The sequence below is a fragment of the Mustela nigripes genome, chromosome 11 (genome assembly GCF_022355385.1).
Source record: "Mustela nigripes isolate SB6536 chromosome 11, MUSNIG.SB6536, whole genome shotgun sequence".
NCBI classification, from domain to species: domain Eukaryota; kingdom Metazoa; phylum Chordata; class Mammalia; order Carnivora; family Mustelidae; genus Mustela; species Mustela nigripes.
In genome coordinates, this window is record NC_081567.1 from 9,398,812 (window position 1) to 9,420,046 (window position 21,235).

Genomic DNA, 21,235 nt, shown 5'->3' on the forward strand with positions numbered 1-21,235 from the left:
ATTCTACACAAGTACCTCCAAGTTCACTCTCACATTAAAGACTGACCCGCTGAGGTCCCAGCCACACACTCTGGCGAGACCATAAGCTTCACTGCTGGTTTCTTACAACAAAATACAAACTTGAGCTCAAGGTCATCTCAGCGGAAGTATACTAAGTTCCCATTTCATTCTTTTTTTTTTTTTTTTAAAGGATCTATTTATTTATCTGACGAAGAGAGAGACCGCAAGAGAGGAAACACAAGCTGGGGGAGTGGGAGAGGGAGAAGGAGGCTCCACACAGAGTGGGGAGCCTGATGAGGGGCTCGATCCCAGGACCATGGGATCATGACCCAAGCCAAAGGCAGATACTCAATGACTGAGCCACTCAGGCGCCCCTCCCATTTCATTCTTTTTTTTTTTTTTTCATTTACAGACAGCGATCACGAGTAGGCAGAGAGAGAGAGAGGAAGGGGAGCAGGCTCCCTGCTGAGCAGACAGCCCGATGCAGGGCTCAATCCTAGGACCCTGGGACCATGTCTTGAGCTGAAGGCAGAGGCTTTAACCCACTGAGCCACCCAGGCACCCCTAAATAAGCATTTTAATATTATTTTCCTCTGAATACTGCTTCACTGTGTCCCACTGGCTTTCTTGCAAAGGATTTCCCTTGCTTTGCAGAATTCCCTTTATTTTCTTCTTTGACGTTATCTATGAATGTGTTTAACTGCCTGTCAGTTAAGATCTCTTCGGACATCTTTAAGGAATTTGTTTCTAATTTTATTGCAATCTGATCAGAGACCATAATCTGAAACTCTCTATTTTTAAAATCCGTTAAGACTGCTCTTGTGGCTAAGTATATGATTAATTTTTATAAATGTTCAATGGATAGAAAAAACTTTACTTCTCTGTTTCCAACTGGCTTGGTATCATTTTGTTTTTAAATTCCTTTTTTACTGAGGGGCACTTGGGTGGCTCAGCTGGTTAAGCGCCTGCTTTCAGCTCGGGTCGTGATCCTTGAGTGATGGGCCTAAGCCCCCAACATTGGGCTCCCTGCTCAGAGGAGAGTCAGCTTCTCCTCTCTCTGCCCATCACCCTGCTCACGTCTGCTTTTTTCTTTCTCCTTACCCAGCTTGTGGTCTCTCCCAAATAAATAAAATCTTTAAAAAAAAAAGCTTCTTTTTTAATTGAAATGAGTAACTGAGCACACCCTGCAATTTATATCCTTCATCACTTACTTTCTTGCAAAGAGCATATATAACTGTTTTATAAACGTGAACTTCAAATGGTTGGTCTGTGATACATTATTCTATCCCTTTGGCTACCCAAAGGAAATACAAATAACCACAAGCAAGAGAATAGATAAATAAAGTAGAATCACAAAGATTATACAAATTCCGAGAACAGTATATAGAAAGGAAAATGACAGAACTCGGTTTTAAGAATCATGGATGAAACCTGAAATCACCAGTATTTTGAGTATTAACTATACTTCAATTAAACACAAAACAAAACAGTATGAAACATGGATGGCTCTATGGTAAAATAATGCTAAGGAAGGAACATTAACTCTCCAAGATTATGTATGCTTGACAGCCTTTAGAAAGTTCAAACCCAGAAAAGCAAGGTATGTGTTTGGGGTTTTTTTAATGCTCAACAAAACCAAACAAAGTATAAGTTTTGTTTTTCACCCTGGCAATCAAATACGTTAACAAACAGGAGGTACATCCTAGAACCATACTACTTTGTCGCTGGTATACTGACATTTTCCATTGTCTTTCTTAATTTAATTTACCTGTTCTTCTCAATAAGACACCATGATTTTGAATACAATTTTAATTAATTTATGCATTAAGCAGTGGACTAGTATCATGTACCCATCTGCTATCATTCACAAACGTCTAGAAAACTTGCAACTGTAGACTGAATGATACATTACTTCTTCCTTCAATCAAACCCTAATTCAACTGTGAAAGCACGCGGTCAGACACTGAAGCGGCCCTCAGCCTAAACCTTGTGCTGGCTATGACAGGAGCAATGCCTAGAACCGGAAGGACACCGGCATATCTACATGTAGTTAGTATTTGTTTGGAGCTTTCTAAAGATATAATTCAGTCTTAAACTCACCACTTTAAAGCATACATTTGCAGTGGTTTTAATGTTGTGGAACCATCAAAACTATCTAATTCCAAAACTTTCATCACCCCAGAAGAAACCCTGTACCTCGATCCCAATTCTCCCCTTCCCCCGGCCCCCTGGAAACCGCAATTCTACTTTCTTTCTGTCCCTGTGGAGGTGCCTACTCTGAAAGTCTTACATAAATGGAATCCTACTGGGGACACCTGGGTGGCTCAGTTGGTTGAGTGTCTGCCTTCGGCTCAGGTCACGATCCCAGAGTCCTGGGCTGGAGGCCTCTGTTGGGGTCCCTGCGCCGCGGGGAGCCTGCTTCCCCCTCCGTCCTTGCGCCTCCCCCCTAACTCATGCTCGCTCTCTCTCTGCAAACTCTCTCTCAAATAAATAATAAAAATAAATAAACAGAATCATACGATATGGGCCTTTGATTAGCTTCTTTGATTCAGTCCATTTTTTCGTTTCAGCCCTGTTACAGCTACAGCACGGGTCGGTACTTTGTTCCGTTTGGTGGCTCAATTTCTGGATGTGCCACATTTTGTTTATCCGTCAGCTGATGGACATTTCTGGCTGTTTCCAATACTGACAATACTTCCTAATGCCAAATGCTGTGGAACTGCCTTTGTAAGGCTGCCTAACTCTTTTTTTTTTTTTTTTTTAAGATTTTATTTATTATTTGACAGAGAGAAATCACAAGTAGATGGAGAGGCAGGCAGAGAGAGAGAGAGAGAGGGAAGCAGGCTCCCTGCTGAGCAGAGAGCCTGATGCGGGACTCGATCCCAGGACCCTGAGATCATGACCTGAGCCGAAGGCAGCGGCTTAACCCAATGAGCCACCCAGGCGCCCAAGGCTGCCTAACTCTAATGAGGGTCTAGTTCAGTGCATGACACATGGGAATCAATGAACAATCCTGCTGCACTGTATCTACAGGGCTTAAAAATATACTTTTCCACGAAATAAGTCAATCGAAGAAAGACAACTATCCTATGATCTCCCTGATATGAGCAAGCAGAGATGCAAGGTGTGGGGTTTGAGGGTAGGAAAAGAATAAATGAAACAAGATGGGATCGGGAGGGAGACAAACCATAAGAGACTCTTAATGTCACAAAACAAACTGAGGGTGGCCGGGGGGAGGGGGATAGGGAGAGGATGGTGGGGTGATGGACACTGGGGAGGGTATGTGCTATGGTGTGAGTGCTGTGAAGTGTGTAAACCTGGCGATTCACAGACCTGTACCCCTGGGGCTAATAATACATTATAAGTTTATCAAATAAATAAATAAATAGAAATTTAAAAAAATAAAATGAATTTTAAAATATGCTTTTCCAAATAAGCATGAGTCAAGAAACTCCCAAGCAATAAGAACATAAAAGGGTTACGTAATTTTTAAAATTTACGTTTACTGCTTTTATGGATACACAAAAACCCCTAAGACATTTATAATACGTATGCTGAAGAGAAGCCGTGTAGAGCAAGATGAAAATCCTTACCTCTTCTCGAGTCTCTCTTTAAGTTGACTTTCTCTTATTCCCTGAGGGTGAAGGCAATTTAGCAACTCATCCAGTTCCTTCTGACTATCACATAAAAACCTAAAAGGAGCAACACAGAATCAGTAACTCTGAAAAATAATCAAATACTAAGAAAGGGTCTAAGACTGTTGGTAGAAGTTGGGAGAACAGAATTCCAATCTTGCTCACAAGCAGAACAGATAATTTATCATTTCAATGAGACCTAGGATACTGGAGCCAATGTTTCCTACTAAAATACGAGACAAATTTTATAAAGTCAACTGACACACTTGTCCATACACTTGTCCATACTCTACTCTTTAGAGAAGAGTAAACCTACATCTAAAAATTACAGAAGGTCATTAAACCAAAAGGAATCATAGGCAAAACAATTAATGCAATCACAAAATAAAAGGGACCCTCTCAAAACCTGTTTCCCTGCTTAAACGAATATGGACATAAAAGCAAATGAATGGCTATGTATACAATTTATATTCTTCAATTAATAAAGATGGGGTGCCTGGGTGGTTCAGTGGGTTAAGCCTCTGCCTTTGGCTTAGGTCATGATCTCAGGGTCCTGGGATCAAGCCCCATATCAGGTTCTCTGTTCAGGAGGGAACCTGCTTCCTCCTCTTTGTCTCTGCCTGCCTCTCTGCCTACTTGTGATCTCTGTCAAATAAATAAACAAAATCTTTTTAAATAAATAAATAAATGACGGAAATCCTGTATCTGCTCCAAGAACATATACAAACTTACATTTTAATAGGGAAATAAAATTCCAAAGCTTAGAATATATTCTTATTAAAAAAAAAAAAAACAACCAACTAAACAGAACTCAAACCTGCTTCTAAAGGAGTAAGTTTACATATAAAGGAGTAAGTTTACATATCTAAGAAATCAAAATCATACAAAATGATCTTAACAGATGTTAAGACTGGTGTCACTAGATTAAACATTTTCTTAACAGGAAAAAGAAAGAGCAACCCAATGAATGCTCACGTTACCATAGATTCTGGCCTTGCTTGGGTACAGTGGTCTCTACAGCCACTTCTGCCGCTGGTCCAGGATGTGTGCTCATGCTTGCATTTTTGCCTAGGTTTGCTTTCTTACCTAAAAAAAAAGTAAACATTAGGTTAATACAGTAAATACCCAATTCTGCATTTTTTTTTTAAGATTTTATTTGTAATTATTTGATAGAGAGAGAAGGAAAACAAGCAGGGGGAGTGGGAGAGAGAGAAGCAGGCTTCCCACTGAGGGGCAGAGCCTGATGCGGGGCTCCATCCCAGGACCCCGGGATCATGACCTGAGCCAAAGGCAGACGCTTAACGACTGAGCCACCCAGGCGGCCCCAATTCCGCATTTCAAACCTAAACAGGACACAGCGCCAATCCAACAACTAGTAACACAGATGCCACCTATTCAAATCCATCCAGTGTACGAGAGGCGCGGACTTCTCTTAAACAGCTTACACACAGCACATTCTTTGAGATGTCTGCTGGCTACACAGCTGAACAGCTGCACAGTTTGAAGTTTAGAGTATTACAACTCAGAATGGAGTGGGATGACTGAATAACTTTATATCAAAGCAAATAATCCATTTGCTTTTTCCCCGTGAGGTTTGGCACAAATGAACACATAAACTACTATAAACTTACCCCTGGAGGCTTCAAAAGTCAAACACAATCAACTTTTTTCTAAGTCAGCTCCCACACAGTAGGACATGAATACGGATGGATCTTAAGCCTATCTCTGAGGCCTCACCTAACACTGTAACTGGTTCTGTCCCCTGCTTCCTCCCTCTCCCCTTCAATCCTCCACACCTCCCCTGCACTACAAACACATCACCCTGTTAGTCTTCCGATCACGTGATTGTGAAGATACCAGCCCTGCCAGGATGAGAACATGAAGCAACAGTGCCCACTAGGATGCGCCTGGAGTGCGGCCTGAAACGCCCATCTTCTCCTGGGAGCTACAACTATGGAGACCTGATTTCTAAGGACACCCATTAAGCTTCTGGAAAACATCATGAAATCAGTGTCTCCTCCTGTGGGAAACCCTCCCCCAGGTCTAAAAGTCCTGACTGTACATTTACCGCTCTCAAACATAACTGCCCTTAATGTAAGTATTTACAAATTCTACCAAACTAGATTTTTCTACCAAAGTGCTACAACGTAACACTTACTATTATTAACATAGTATAAAAAGGCCTTAACTGTGAAACTTTGGGCTACATATTAATTTCCTTATTTAACAATTTTGTGAGTTTTAAGTTTGGGATAGGAGCGTCTCTAAATGAAGGAAAACTGCCTTTAAAAAGATTTCTGGGGTGCCTGGGTGGTTCAGTGGGTTAAGCCGCTGCCTTCGGCTCAGGTCATGATCTCAGAGTCCTGGGATCGAGTCCCGCATCGGGCTCTCTGCTTGGCAGGGAGCCTGCTTCCTCCTCTCTCTCTCTGCCTGCCTCTCTGCCTACTTGTAATCTCTCTCTGTCAAATAAATAAATAAAACCTTAAAAAAAAAAAAAAAAAGATTTCTGAAAGAAGCATGACGATTTAATACTTGAGAAGCAATCTTCATTAGGTCACGGAAAGCGGAGCTGGCAGGAAGCCTGCAGATCATTTAACCCAGTGGTTCTCCACAGGGAGCCAGGATGCCTCCCAGTGGACACAGGGCAATGTCTGGAGACACATTTAATTGTCACTATTAGCACTTATTCCACTGAGGCCAGGGACGCTGCTAAATGTGTGACAATGCACGGGACCAGCCCCACCTATGAAGAATGACCTGGGGGTGTCTGCGTGGCGTAGTCACTTAGGCGTCCAATTCTTGATTTCGCTCAAGTTATGATCCCAGTATCATGGGACCGGGCCCTGCGTCACGTTCCCTCTCTCCCTCTACCCCGCCCCAACTCTTAAAAAAACCAAAAAAGATCTGACCCAAAACGTCAATAATGTTGAGGATGAGGAAAACTGATCTAACCTGACCACTTGGGTTTTCTTAATTCAAAAAAAAATTTTTTTAATTTTTTTTTTTTTTTTCAGATTTTATTTGACAGAGAGATAGAGACACAGGGAACCCAAGTAGGGGGAGTGGGAGAGAGAAGCAGGCTCCCTGCTGAGCACGGAGCCCGATGCAGGGCTCAATCCCAGGACCCCAGGTTCATGACCTGGGTCAAAGGCAGACACGTAATGACTGAAGCACCCAGGCAGCCCCCCCTTTTAACTTCTTTCTTGAAATAACATATGCGTGTTACAAATGTTACACATAATCTATGTTCAATGTATATATGCACCTCAAAAAATACATATACATTTATAAAATTATACTTATTTATTTTACAAATCAAACACCCCCGTGTAATCAGAACTCAGGCCAAGAAAAAGAACATCAGTGACCCTTTATGACTCTTTCTCAGTCACTTATTTTTAGTTATTTGCTGTGTTCCTTCCTCACTAGAATTTTAATTAAATGACATTTAGGACCTTATCTGTCTTGTTTGCTTTCTGGTACCACAAAACATGAAAAACTGGTTGGCACACATGAGATGCTCCGTACATACTGAATAAATAAATAATGAAGTTGTCTTCTTAGCCCTTTACCTCAATTCCAGCCATTAAGGTACCTACAGAGAAACTTCCAAAGAAGAGAGTTTGAAGACTACTTGTATAAAATCTAATACCCAGGGGTGTGTGGGTGGCTCAGTCATTAAATGCCTGCCTTTGGCTCAAGATTACGATCCCAGGATCTTGGGATCGAGCCCCATATTGGGCTCCCTGCTCAGTGGGAAGCCTGCTTCTCTCTCTCCCACTCCCCCTGCTTAATTTCCTCTCTTGGTCTCTCTGTGTCAAACAAATAAATAAAATCTTAAAAAAAAAAATCTAATACCCAAATATCCCAATATTCAAGCTCATTATCTTTCCACACACCCGGAACAAAGCTCATAACCAAATGTCAGTTTCCTTCCTTCTTCTACGCATTTCATATCCTCCTACCCCACTCAAATACATCTACCTAAGGAGAAAATAAACTTTGCAAAAAGAAAAAGTGACCAAGGAAAGACAGTCCTTACTAATGAGTCTACTCGAGCAGGGTATAAGAACTGATAGATACACATACTCCGGGGACAGTAATCTTCATCAGCAGGGTCCGCACGGTCTTTGCGGTGACTGAATCGATAGTCGATGCTGTCATGCACCCAGCCTTTTTCAATGAACAATCCCGGAACTTCATCTGAGAAGAGCCAGTACCTATATATCACAACCATGTGTTAATAAAATAATGACAGATCACGAGCATGGGATGACTTTACTGTTGGGGGAGAGGACTACAGAGTTATCATCACTGAACGTTCAGACCCATACAATTGATAAAGGCACAGAATACCAACATTTTTAAAATTTGAAGTTCGCTTCATATCTGTAAATTTTATAACTTCTAGTATTTTCTACTTCAGGTTCCACACAATACACACATGTAAAATGTATTACCATTTCTAATGACCTCTATTTGGATTACGTTTCACCCATCATAATAATTTAGGTTTCCTATTTGTGGTACCTTCAAGAACAGGGTTGTGTCTTTTTTTTTTGGACGCGGAGGGAGAGAGAGAGAGATCACAAGTAGGCAGAGAGGCAGGCAGAGACAGAGGGGGAAGTAGGCTTTCCACCGAGCAGAGTCCGATGCAGGACTCGATCCCAGGACCCTGAGATCATGACCTGGGCTGAAGGCAGAGGCTTAAACCCACTGAGCCACCCAGGCGCCCCTTCTGTCTTTTATTTTATTTTATTTTTAAGAATAGGTTTGTGTCTGGGGCACCTGGGTGGCTCACTGGCTTTAAGCCTCTGCCTTCAGCTCAGGTCATGATCTCAGGGTCCGGGGATCGAGCCCCTTATTAGGCTCCCTGCTAGGTGGGGAGCCTGCTTCCCCCTCCCCTTGCCCGCCTCTCTGCCTACTTGTGATCTCTGTCAAATAAATAAATAAAATCTTTAAAAAAAAAAAAAAAAAAAAAAAAAGAACAGGTTGGTGTCTTATTTAACTGTGTAAATCCAGCATGTGGCATAGAAAACATCCAATAAATGTGTGATGACCGATGGTTTCCAAAATCCATAAACGGAATACCTTATTTATTCTAGAACTTTAGAGTTTCAAAACTAGGAACAATATAATAACCCTAAAAGGTGACAAAAATTAAATCTAGTAAGTTACCTGTTATGGTTTCGATCTGTACCAATAGGAGTCCTACGCATGACTAGCTTTGCCTTGGCAATTCCCTCCTGGAAAGCCTTCTCAGCAGCTGCCTTGTGCCTTCGTATTCGTTCTTCTTCAGCTTCGCGTTCTAGTTTCACTGGTAAAGATCAAAAGAATCAACTAGACTTTATTTCCTAATAAGTTCTATTAAAAGTTTTTAAATGGAATTAATTGATCCTCAAAATGACCAGAATGAATAAAACCAGACCAGCTATTTCAAAATAAAACCTATTTCAGTCCTGAGGAATTTGACTGTAATTAAGCTTAGAAGCTTTGGTGATAAGAAAAAAGTCCAGAGAGTAAAGGCAGGTAACCACTTGTGCATAAAAGCAATTGCTACGTACCGAATACTCTCTGGGGAGTTATTCAGCAAGTCACTACTGTTAATGATGAAAAAAGGTGTGGGGGTGCCTGGGTGGCTCAGGCGAAGCACCCGACTCTTGGTTTCAGTTCAGGTCGTGGAATCAAGCCCTGCACCAACTCTCTGCTTGAGATTCTCTCTCTCCCCCCTGTCCCTGCCCATGCTTGTACAATCTAAAATAAATAAAATCTCAAAAAGAAACTTTTTATTAATTTATTTCTGATCATTCATTATATGGGTTTATTTCATCCAGACAGAAATTTCTCTCAACAACAAGAATAGCCCACTAATCTTGCCTTTTAAGTTTTTCTATAACTGTAAAAAATTCTGAAACACAGCGCTACTATTTACAACTTCAGAATGTGTAATACTGATATTCTACAGATGAGAGAACATCTACATTAATTATGGTGAGAATCTGGAAAATAATCAGTCTAAAGAGGCTACTTTAAAAAATTAAGACACAGGGGCGCCTGGGTGGCTCAGTGGGTTAAGCCGCTGCCTTCGGCTCAGGTCATGATCTCAGGGTCCTGGGATCGAGTTCCACATCGGGCTCTCTGCTTAGCAGGGGACCTGCTTCCCTTCCTCTCTCTCTGTGATCTCTTCCCTTCCTCTCCTACTGTGATCTCTCTCTGTCAAATAAATAAATAAAATCTTAAAAAAAAAAAAATTAAGACACATCTCATTTATTCAAAACCAACAGGATACTCACTACCTTTAACAAAGTTTGCTCTCCTAAATGGAACAAAATGTTTGCAACAGTGCTTACAGCAGAAACCAGTACAAAGCTAAATACAAACAGTAATGGCCAAATCACAATCAAGGAAAAGTTCTTTTCTCTTAGGGCCACAAACAAACAAAAAGCCCCCTAGGGCAGGTCATCAAAAGACCAAACTCGGTTCCAGAGGTTACAGCACTGAACAAGATACCAAATAAAGTGAACTGACCCTCGGCAAAATATTAACTTTCTTTGTCCCTTATTTCTCTGTATCAATTTAAGAGTATAACATGACCTTTCCTTTGTCCTATGTTAAAACACACAGAGAACACTTCAGAAACTCAAGAAGTCATTACATTTCAGGTAACATACAGCGGCAGTGTGACATATACACAAAGTTGATCTACATGCTATTTTACTTGGAATGCAATATATGGTCTTTAAAACTGAAACGTATGTATATGCAGATGCACAGTGTACCTGTATCAATGTAAAGACATTTCAGTGGCCTTAGGTAGTATAAACTAGAATCTGTTTTAAAAGAAATTATTATATATTCAGAAAATGCTACTAAAGTTATTTCCAGGTATCTAGGGTCCAACTTTGACAACTAAATGGTTTTTACCATCTTCACTTTATAAGCTGGAATCTCTGATACGGTTGGAAACTACAGCACCGACTAAAATAGTTTAAAGACCTAAAATCCCAATAAGGGCGCCTGGGTGGCTCAGTGGGTTAAGACCCTGCCTTTGGCTCAGGTCATGATCTCAGGGTCCTGGGACTGAGCCCTGCATCGGGCTCTGCTCAGCGGGGAGTCTGTTTCCCCCCTCTCTCCCTGCCTGCCTTTCTGCCTACCTGTAATCTCTGTCTGCCAAATAAATTAATTAATTAATTAAAAAAAAAATTTAGAGGTTTTTGAGAAGATGAATATGTGAAAATTGTGAAAGTTGCACATACCTGTGAATATATTAAAAAACAATGAGTTATATGTTATAAATAGATGAGTTGTATGGTATGTGAACTATTTAATAAAGCTGTTTTAAAAATGTTCAGCTTTGGGGCACCTGGGTGGCACAGTCGGTCAAAGCATCCAACTTTTGGTTTCAGCTCAGGTCATGATCTCAGGGTCATGAGATCAAGTCCCACAACGGGCTCTGCGCTCAGCAGAGAATCTGCGTTTCTCTCGTTTCTCTCTCCCTTTCCCTCTGCCCCACGGTCTACACTCTCTTTCTCAAATAAACAAATCTTAAAAAAAAAAATTCAGATCTGATGGTGCTATCGAAGCCCCAAACGTTTACATTCTTACATCGTAATAAGTATCTGAGCTGGCAACTGCACTGAGGGCTTCAAACACCTTGTCACTCAATTGTTAAAACGATCTTAACAAGCACAGGAGGACCCTGAGGCACAGAGAGTAACTTGCCCAAAAGACTACAACGAAGTCAGAGGCAGGGTTTGAAACCAGGCCAGCAATTCCCAAGCCCTGTAGTCTTTCCACGATGCCTACTTGTGACTTTGGTCCTTTACCAAATCCAGAGAAGATGCCACTGTCATCAATCCAAGTCAAACCATCGTTAGCTGTAGGAGGCCCTGCTGCACACTCCCAGCAAGCATCACACACCCAGTGGGGTCTGGGCTGCCGCACACCAAGATAACTGAAGAGTTAACGACAAACAGAGCCTCTACCGTTACCCTGGCAACTTCCTTCCTTCTACTGTCTTCTAAAGGGTCTCCCTTCTGCTCCAACACCAGCCCTTACCTTTCAGCTCTCTCTCCTGGATCTCACGCTCCTTCTTGGCCTGGATGGCGAGCAGCCGCCGGCTCTTCACGGCGCTGATCATGTCTTCGGCTCCCAGGTCCACGTGGGGCTCAAACTTCACCACCTCTTTCTTCCTATCCGGTTTGCCTAGCCCGTTCTCCTCTTTCCCGTTTTCCTTGTTTCTGGCTTCCATTTCTTTCCTTTTCTGTTTCTCTGCTCTCTTCTTATCATTCTCTTCCTTCAGGACAGCAAGCCGCTCCTTCCACAGCTCCGCCGACATCTGCTGTCTGGTCTCCATGTGGTCCTGCACCGAGTACGTCATGAGGATGCGGTGGCAGAGCGCGGTCAAGATTTGCAGCTTCTCCTCTGACGTTAATTCAAAAAACTCCGAGGTCTCCAGCTTCTCTAGGAACTCATCTTGTACCTCATTGTCCTCAAACGGCGCCGAATCCTTATTGTCATCTGCGTCGGAGCCCTCGCTTTCCTCCTGAACGTCAGACCTGCGCAGGCAGAGCCGCACCAGCTCTGAAACAGAATGCAGAGTCAGCGGGATCTCCGACAGCTTCATTCCCAGTTCACCGTAGTCTTCTGCTATTTCGTCCTGTAATAAGGTCTGTAAGAGGATGACCAACACCCTATTGAGGTATAAAAAGCCGCCTTTTTCTGCACTCAAGGCCTCCATGAGGGACACAGCAGTAATAGGGTACTGGGCATCCGGTAAGAGCAGCCCCGAGTAACAGCTCAAGAACTCCACCACCATGGCCACATCCCCGAAGAGCGTGTTGGGCAGCCCTTCAGGGGTGTCCACCAGTCGAAATGCTGGAAGGCTTTTGCCCGGTAACTCCTGGTCCTCGTACCTCTTCTGTTTTTCTAGCTTCTCAAGCATTTCCTTCTCTCTCCGCTCCTTGGCTTTCTCCTTCAACTTTTCTTTCAGCTCCTCTCGTTTCTTTTTCAAATATTCTTTCCGCTGCTCTTCAGACATCGAGGCCCACCGCTTTTTGTGCTCGAGAAGCTCAAAGCGTTTTTGAACAAGACTTCGCAGCTCTTCTGGGAGACGGGCTCGATCTTCGCTGGAGAGAAGGCGAGCAGTTTTGGAGATGACGCAGGACAGGGCACTCTTCTTGTCCTCCCTGTCTTTGTTTTCTTTGTAGTAGGCAATAAGGTGTAGGGCAGCGGGAGGCAGATGTTTGTGGGGTTTACTAGAGGACCTGGCTGTACCCCCAGAGTTCCGTGGGGCTCGTGTCATCTTCTGAGTGCCTTTGGCCATATCCAACAGAGTCATCTGCTTCATTTTGGTTTTAGGAGTCTTCAAGCCCTTTTTGGGAGACTTGGAATTACCTGTAGATTTCTGTCCATTAAGGATGCCTTTGCTTCTGCCCTTTGCTTTCAAAGGTTTATCGCTGTGCTTCCCCGATTTCTTGGCAGGAGGGCCCTTCTTAGGAATGTGAAAGTTACTGTGGAGCTTGGCGGGTGACATCATCTTCATTACTTCTTCCAAATGTTCTTCTGGAGATCTGGAATTTTTGGAGTTCTTCACTTTGAGTGGCGAACCATTCAAGGATTTCTTCAAGTGTACGTGACACCATAACTTGGGATTTAGTGGTGAACTCAGAGAAGAGTTGTCTGTCTTGGATTTTTTTGAGGGCTTCCTGTCTGGGGATCCAGTATTCTTCCTCTTAGTAGAAGGGTTGAGAGTCATGTACTAGAATTTAAGAACAAGAGCAAAATTAATTAAAAACAAAACAAAACAAAACAAAACAAATTTGAACAAGCAATATTTAAGCATCATATAGGCCCTCTTCCCCAGCTATCCAGGTAAAGCTACAGATTCATTTCTGCCCACAGACACTATGCCCCTGAAGAAACAAAGACATGAATGTTAGCCTAATGTTTTGGCCACATCAATGCAAAATTCTTTTAATACCCAGACTTAAAAATGTATACTGTAAAACTAGACCTTTCTTCTATGTAACTGGTTTTCTGTTAATACACAGTGCTAGCAATTCTTATACACTTTTATGAAATCTGTGCATCCTTTCCCCAGAAGAAACACACAAAAATTATGCATACAATTTCAGAGTGTGTCCGTGGATCCCAGACTGAGGATACCTGATCTCGACAATGGCAACACCTAAGAAATTAATCAAGAATTACTCTTGATTTGTAAGCCTTTAAACCTCTGTTCCAACTGGGAACATTATATCCTTTTAAGTAGAAAGTATATGAAGTTTTTTTGTCCAAATGAAGAAGCAAACTTTATTTAAAATACCACAACAACAACAAAAATCACCGCTAACAAACAGGGAGCCCTCCTGCCCCTGGTTCCTCAAACTTCCCTTTCTCTCCCCAAACAGCAAGAGCTCATTCCCATGAATACGTTATTAACTCTAAGCCCTCTACACTCTCAATCTCATATGCTTCTCTTTCGTCATCCCTCACAGCTTTCAAATGGACTCCCTCTAGTAGCCCAACTATAATCCTTCAATCCCACCAGGACCTTAAACCCATTAATTCAACCACACTTTCCCTACACTCACTTCCTGGTTCTTTCTACCTGCATGAAACTCCAGTCCGTTACTATAATCTGTCTTGCATAAACCTACGCTTCCCTGATCTTTCCCTGATCTCTCCTGCTCTATTACACCGAGCTACCCGTGGCGTGCACACGTTCAGCTTCCCCATGACTGCAACAGAAGACACAAAGACAGTGGGTGGTCTCCCTTTAAATTCAGAACCGGGTACCTCAAATGCATCCTAAATGCCACCCAGTAATGACATGATATGTCCCTTTCTCTATTCACTTCCCTTTCTTCTGTCCCCTTACGGAGAATTAGTTAACAGGCTAGAACCAGTCAACTTGTCATAATACCATGGTTTCTATTGAAGTGTGTGTTTAAAAAAAAAAAAAAACCCCAACTGCCGATTTTGGAACTTTCAAGAATGTAATTATAAAGAAAAAAAGCTGAACTGCACACTAAATTAAATACTGAAGCAATGAAAAGGTATGGCCAATTTCACAAAAATTCCAAGGTATAGGAGAGAAACCAGATAACCTCCAGAAGATGTGATTTCTGTTACCAAAAGCAACTTAAGCACAGAAGGCACTTGGAGACTTGACCCTAACTCGAGGATTCTAAGTGGGAAGGATGAACTTCAGAGAAACAACATGGAAGCAGCGGGTCAGCACGAGAGACACTGCAGGCAAGGAAGCAGCTGCAGACTCCGGAAGACAAAATCGTGAGACCCCTGAGAAAGACGAGGGAAGCAGCACAGCGACGGCGATGCCAGAGGGGCCACGGAGGACACCAACACTCGTCGGGCGTGACCAGACAGGCACGGCAAAATTTAGTAAGCTGTACTGCGATGTCAAGTAAGATCGAAACAGCACGGATATAACCACCACACCAACTCACAGAACCCAGGCAGCACCAACAGGAGAGATCTGGTCTGTGAAGAATGAGTGGGCTAACCCTAACACCCTTCTCTTGGCCAAGTCTCCAACTTCAAAGGCCAATCTGCCTTTTAAGGACTACGGCAATTACAGGTTATTGTTCCTCCAGCTAGCTATTTCTGCTCCCCAATTATCGTCCTCAGTCTTGGCTGACGAAGAGGTTTCATAGTTTACGGAATATAAATAGTATCTATCCATAACTTGGGGGATACTTTCCCCAGAAGCAGAATTTCCTAGTTCTGTTTCCCCAGAACTAGATTTCAAAATGTTAAAATGAATAAGCAAAGATGACTTACGTAGGCCTCTCCCTAAAGGGCAATAATGGTAGCAATACCCCAAAGAGACCAGTGTTTCAGGAATCACCCTACAAATCACAGGAGGAGGCCCAAAGCGACCCTGGCAGAAATTGAAGACAAATGTGTGCTTCTACTGGCCTTGGAACATCTTCAGAGTATAAAGCTGATACTTCTTCTAATGTTCAGGATAACAGACTATATTTGAAGTCATTCTAAAATGAAATTTATCACTAAAAAGGAGACTAGTATGAGTCTGTTTCAATTTTACCACTTATCTCTTAATAGGGTCTATTATAAGGGCCACTTTGTAATTTGCTTTTCTTTTCCTGTTTAAAAGTCACTCAAATTATCCTAAGGTTCTTCAATTTCTTCTACTTAGAAGCACCATATACGCAGAAATGATCTAAGAAAAAGCTGGGATGTCTCAGCTACGAGAGGGTCCAGCAACCTATTTTTATTTATAAGGTGTGTTTTTCTTGCCAAACCACACCGCATAATTTTTTTTCTTAAAAATGAAAGAAATTAACTCACCCAACCCCCTCCCAACAGGCCGGCTCCCCGCTTGAGCAGTCCTTCAGTAACTGGATCATCTCAGCATAGGGCATGCTGGGCGGTCACAGCCAAATGGGAGCCGGCATGGCTGGACTCAGGGGGATCTGAAAAAGTATAAAACCGCTTATGTGCTAAGGGTCTCCCCTATCCCCCAGCACAGGTCATCTACCAGCATAGTGCACAGGGAGGGAGAAAAGAATGGACATCGAAATAGCAGTACTGTATGTAGGTTTTAGGCCAAGGCCCTTCCTAAATGCTAAACAGGAACAAAATATTTATGAATGACTCAGCAACATGAAAGCCATTAAGAAAAACAGAGTATACAATTCTACACCTGGCTCCCTGTCATACCTGAAAAGAAACCACCACCACGAATAAGGAAAGGAAATCTATTAAGATAAAAATGAAGAAACTTTATTTACAGCAGCTCATTCAGATGCTAAATTTAACTTAACAATAAGCAGAAAAAAACATGAATTGGAAAACTTTGGCAATCTATTAATATTCTGATTTTTACTGCACTCTTCTCATTCACCCAAAGAGCCATGGTATGAGTTTCAAGGCAACACCGGCAGAGTGGACTTGCTTCAATCTCCAGATATCTTTATCAGCCAATATGCAAAATCTGTTGCCGTAAATCAGGTTTTAAGTGCTTTTAAAGTTAACATAATTTATTTTTTAAAGTGCTTCTGCTCTAGTCTCTAACTCATAAATAAAAATCAAAAGGCAATTTAAAGAAAAACCTAAACCATGAACACTTACTTGAAACAATTAGAAGACATAAACATCTTTAAAAATATATAATTAACATCACTAGTAACGAGACAAAATTACATCATGGGCCTTCTGATACGATTCACTAAGAAAAACACACCAGTTCTGTGGCATTTCTACCCAAAATCCATAGCCTGAATATAATCATAGGAAATAGCCATAAACTGAGAAGCATCACCATCGGCTTGTATTCTTAAAAAAAATGTCAAGGTTCTTGAAAGACAAAGGAAAGCTGAGATGGCTCCAGATCAGAGATCAGTCTCCTAACAAAACAGAACAAGGAAACATAATACATGATACTGTATTGGATCCTACTGAAACCAAACCATTATTATTATTTTTTTTTTTGGCTAAAAGGGCAGGGCTGGGACAATTTTCAAAATTTGTGTAAGGACTACAGATAATAGTATTGTTTCAATGTTAACTTTCTGATTTTGCCAACTGTACTATAGTTACATTAGAAAATAGCCTTGTGCTTGGGCTCCCCTACGTGGCTCAGTCAGTTAAGCATCTGACTCTTGGTTTGGGCTCAGATCATGATCCCAGGGTCATGAGACTGAGCCCCGCAATGGGCTCTGAGCGCGGCCTGAAGTCTGCTTGAGATTCTCTCCCTTTCCTTCTATCCTGCTGCTGCTGCTCTCACTCGTCTCAAATAAATAAAATAAAAAAACAAAAAACCAAGAAAAAGAAAATATTTCATATATTCAAATGAAAGGGCCTTCTCAGTGGCTCAGAAAAAAATAATTTGTGTGTTTGAAAAGAGAGAAAATAATAAAACACATGTGGTAAATGTTAACATCTGGGAAATTCACTTGAAGGTATACAGAAGAAATCCTTCACAGTAATTTGTCTTTTGGTATGAAATTATTTCAAAATAAGATGTTCTTAAAGTGCATTAAAAACCATATTAAAGCAGTCCAAATTATGGCAGGATTCCAAAGGTCTTTAAAAAAAAGTAATATTTAGTTGTTACATCTCTATCCAAAAGCCTCCCTACTAAGCATTCGGCAGCCTGAAATTAAGAGCTCAAACACTGTGGCTGAGTAACAAAAACACTGGAGTTGCAATATACTCCACCAAAGGGCAACGAGCCAAAATGGCACATCTCACCTTACATGACAGCTAGGGCACAAATTCCTTGTAGGTCATTCCCCCAAGTCATTATCCCTAAACTCAACTGTTGTTGCGTTTTTTTCTCAACAAATGATACTTAAAGAGATGAATGCACCAGCCACATACCTGTTACACCTGTGCTAAATATTACAGAACCCAAAATGAGTAAACTAGTTCTCATTTTCAAGTAATTTATGTTCTAGAATTTACAAGACCACAAACACACTCTCATCATCACAGCAGGCCCTACTCCGATAACACTCCAACTTCCAAATCTCTAACTTTCTTCTTTCCCAACCTAGGATCCCCATTGATCCTTTCCCTAAACTATTGCTCAGAACTTGCTTCCTGAACTCCATGTCTCCTCTCTCTTCACAGGAGCTGCACCTGGCTGAAAACCAAATGAGATTCCATGAAAACCAAAGAGAAGATGAAGAGAGAAAAAAATTTTTTAAACTTATTGCCTTTGGGAAAGGCAGATTTTATGTGATCAACTTGAATCCTCAATGCATGACTTAAAATTTCCTTTAGATGAGGAAAAAATCTGAAACACTGTTTCATGGTCTACTTGTCTTTCTTGACTATATTCTGTCCTGGCAGAGATACTCTGAGTTCTTTAAGAAAATTACAAACAGGGTGCGTGGGTGGCTCAGTTAAGCTTCTGCCTCTGGCTCAGGTCATGATCCTGGAGTCCTAGGACTGAGTGAGTCCCACATGCGGCTCCCCAGGGAGCCTGCTTCTCCCCCTGCGTGCCGCTTCCCTTTTGTGCTTTCTCCCTCTCTGTCTCTGACAAATAAATGAAATCTTAGGAAGGAAAGAAGGAAGGAAGGAAACTACAAACAGGAAAAAGACAATTTATGTGCAAAACTCAGGTGACAAAATCAGGGAAATGTCAAATAGTACTGGGGAATAAGACTTATTACACGACTGGTATTTTACATGAGTCTCAAGTTCTCTAAACAGAATCACTCAGCACTTTAGTCCAAACAAGCTAATACTTCCTAGTCCCAATCTTAATTACAGCCAAATTCTATTAAGTATCTTAAGCCCTAAGTAGAAAATTTGAGAGAAGGTGATTTCTTCAGAAACTCCTTTTAAGATACAAGTTCCTAAAATTCTAGTCTCTGGCTCCTACAAAAAGTGTGGATCAGCTTTTTTGTTCCAGTAAGCCCCAAAGACCTTTTACCCATAAATAATACTTGGCTTTTCTTTTTTTAGTCTTTTTTTTCCCCCATGTTATTCATATACTTGAATCCCTAAACTAAAATACATAAAAGCTGTAAGATTTAAAAATATGTAAGGACTCAAATGATCCAACAGTCTGAAACTCATTCAGAGATGATTCTGCATGGGATTTTCGTACACGAATAATCATCATCTTATGTTGTAACCACTGAAAGCCGTTATCACAGCTCCAAAACTCTAGAGCAATAAAATGACAAGGAATTAAAATTTCCTCTCAGTGAATAAACAAAATTTAGGTTTACCAAAGTTCCACAGAAACTTTAGTCCTAATCCAGAAAAAGCCTATTAATTTCTAAATTTTTCTTTTTATGCAAATAAAAATTTAAAGAGCACAGGAAGAAAATGCTTGGTCATGCTGGTCTGGAATAAGAAAACATGCTCAGTGCTAAACTATGGTGGGAGAAATAAAAAATTATTTCTCATTGTACTTTTTTTAAAAAAACATTTTATTTACTTGACACAGAGAGAAAGCACAGGTAGGCAGAGAGGCAGACAGAGAGAGAGGGGGAAGCAGGCTCCCTGTCGAGCAGGGAGCCCGATGCAGTGCTCGATCCCAGGACTCTGGGATCATGACCTGAGCTGAAGGCAGAGGCTTAACTCACTGAGCCATCCAGGTGCCCCTCAATATACTTTTTTCAGCAAAATGAACCTAAAATAATTGAGGCAACTTAGTTGTTATAACACCAGATGTGATTAGTTTTTTTCAAATTAAAAGGAAAGGGAAAAAACAATCATGGAACTCTGACTTAGTCTTAAGGAATCAGCAGCTCTGGCCCCCATTCGCCCCTTAGATCAAGGTGAACTATTAGTATGCAAATCAGTAAACTTTCAACAAAAAACAAAAATATTCTCAAAATCTATATAAAAAAAAATCTTGGGGCCCCTGGGTGGCTCAGTGGGTTAAAGCCTCTGCCTTCAGCTTGCGTCATGATCCCAGGGTCCTGGGATGGAGCCCTGCATCAGGCTCTCTGCTCAGCTGGGAACCTGCTTCCTCCTCTCTCTCTGCCTGCCTCTCTGCCTACTTGTGATCTCCGTCTGTCAAATAAATAAATAAAATCTTAAAAAAAAATCTTATCGAAATAAAAAAGATCTTATTGGAGAAACCCTGAGATGAAAAAGACAATCAGAAATCTGAGGCCAATGTCTTGGCTTTTGTCATTTTACTTTCTGTTGGTTCTAATTAGACTAGCCTCAGATTCTGCATCTGGAAAATAAGATTAAACTCACACATACACTCGCCCCACCCCCACGACTTCATAAGAAATGTTTTGAAGATCAAATGAGCTGACTGACGGAAGAAAGTCCAACACATTCTTAAGAGGGAAATGCTAGATTTTCTACTAATCTGTCACACAAAGTAATACTCATTTCAAGTCTTTTTCAAGGCTGCTGGTGTCTTTGATCATTTTGTCTGATATTTAAATTCAGTTTTGTTTTTCTATTTATACCACACCTCATTCCAAGAAGAATGAAGCAAAAAAGTATGAATTTTTTTTAAATTATGCACCACAATTATAAAAACCATACATCGAACTAGGGGAGATATTCAATACCAACCCCACATCATCACCTACATAAAACAGACAGATGTGAAAATTTCTGAATCCATTTTCTGTTTTAAAAGCTCACAATCTAATCTAAATGGAGCTACCAGAGAAAACAAACTCATCTAAAAGTATTCTATCTTGCTGTTCGAAAATTAGAGTGACCTTACCTTGTATGGATCAAGTAAAAAGTCACTGAACTTGCTAGGGAGGGAGTATTTCTTCACCAACTCGTCTTCTACCACCCACGGTGCATTTTCACCAGTACCGGCCCGTAACGCGTTATGCCGTATAAAGTATCGAAGTATCTCCTTATTTGGCGGGCGTTCTGTACGAATCAAGCTGTCTGCTGGCACATTACTGATGATCTAGGTGAACAAATACAAATAACTTACCACTGGGTAATAAGCAATTAACTACTGAGAACAAAGATTTATGTTCTCTCCAAAAAATCATCGTCCCCTCTATAAAATACAGCTACTATAAGCTAAATGAAACAAAAAGAGGAATTTTCTGAGGAAGAATGTTAAACACATCCCTACACAATTTATCAGTATATATCAAAGT

The 21,235-nt window shown here is 41.3% G+C and overlaps 1 protein-coding gene across 2 annotated transcripts in view; it reads right to left on the bottom strand.

The window, feature by feature from the left end:
• BAZ1B (bromodomain adjacent to zinc finger domain 1B) overlaps nucleotides 1-21,235 on the bottom strand; it is a 67,861-nt gene that overhangs the window by 19,502 nt on the left and 27,124 nt on the right. For both annotated transcript variants that reach the window (XM_059414678.1, XM_059414677.1), the window contains exons 6-11: nucleotides 20,839-21,036; nucleotides 11,694-13,395; nucleotides 8,814-8,952; nucleotides 7,725-7,855; nucleotides 4,616-4,721; nucleotides 3,594-3,692 (exon numbers count right to left, since the gene is read on the bottom strand). In XM_059414678.1, the coding sequence (XP_059270661.1) occupies nucleotides 3,594-3,692; nucleotides 4,616-4,721; nucleotides 7,725-7,855; nucleotides 8,814-8,952; nucleotides 11,694-13,395; nucleotides 20,839-21,036 (2,375 nt within the window). The remainder of the gene's footprint in view (nucleotides 1-3,593; nucleotides 3,693-4,615; nucleotides 4,722-7,724; nucleotides 7,856-8,813; nucleotides 8,953-11,693; nucleotides 13,396-20,838; nucleotides 21,037-21,235) is intronic.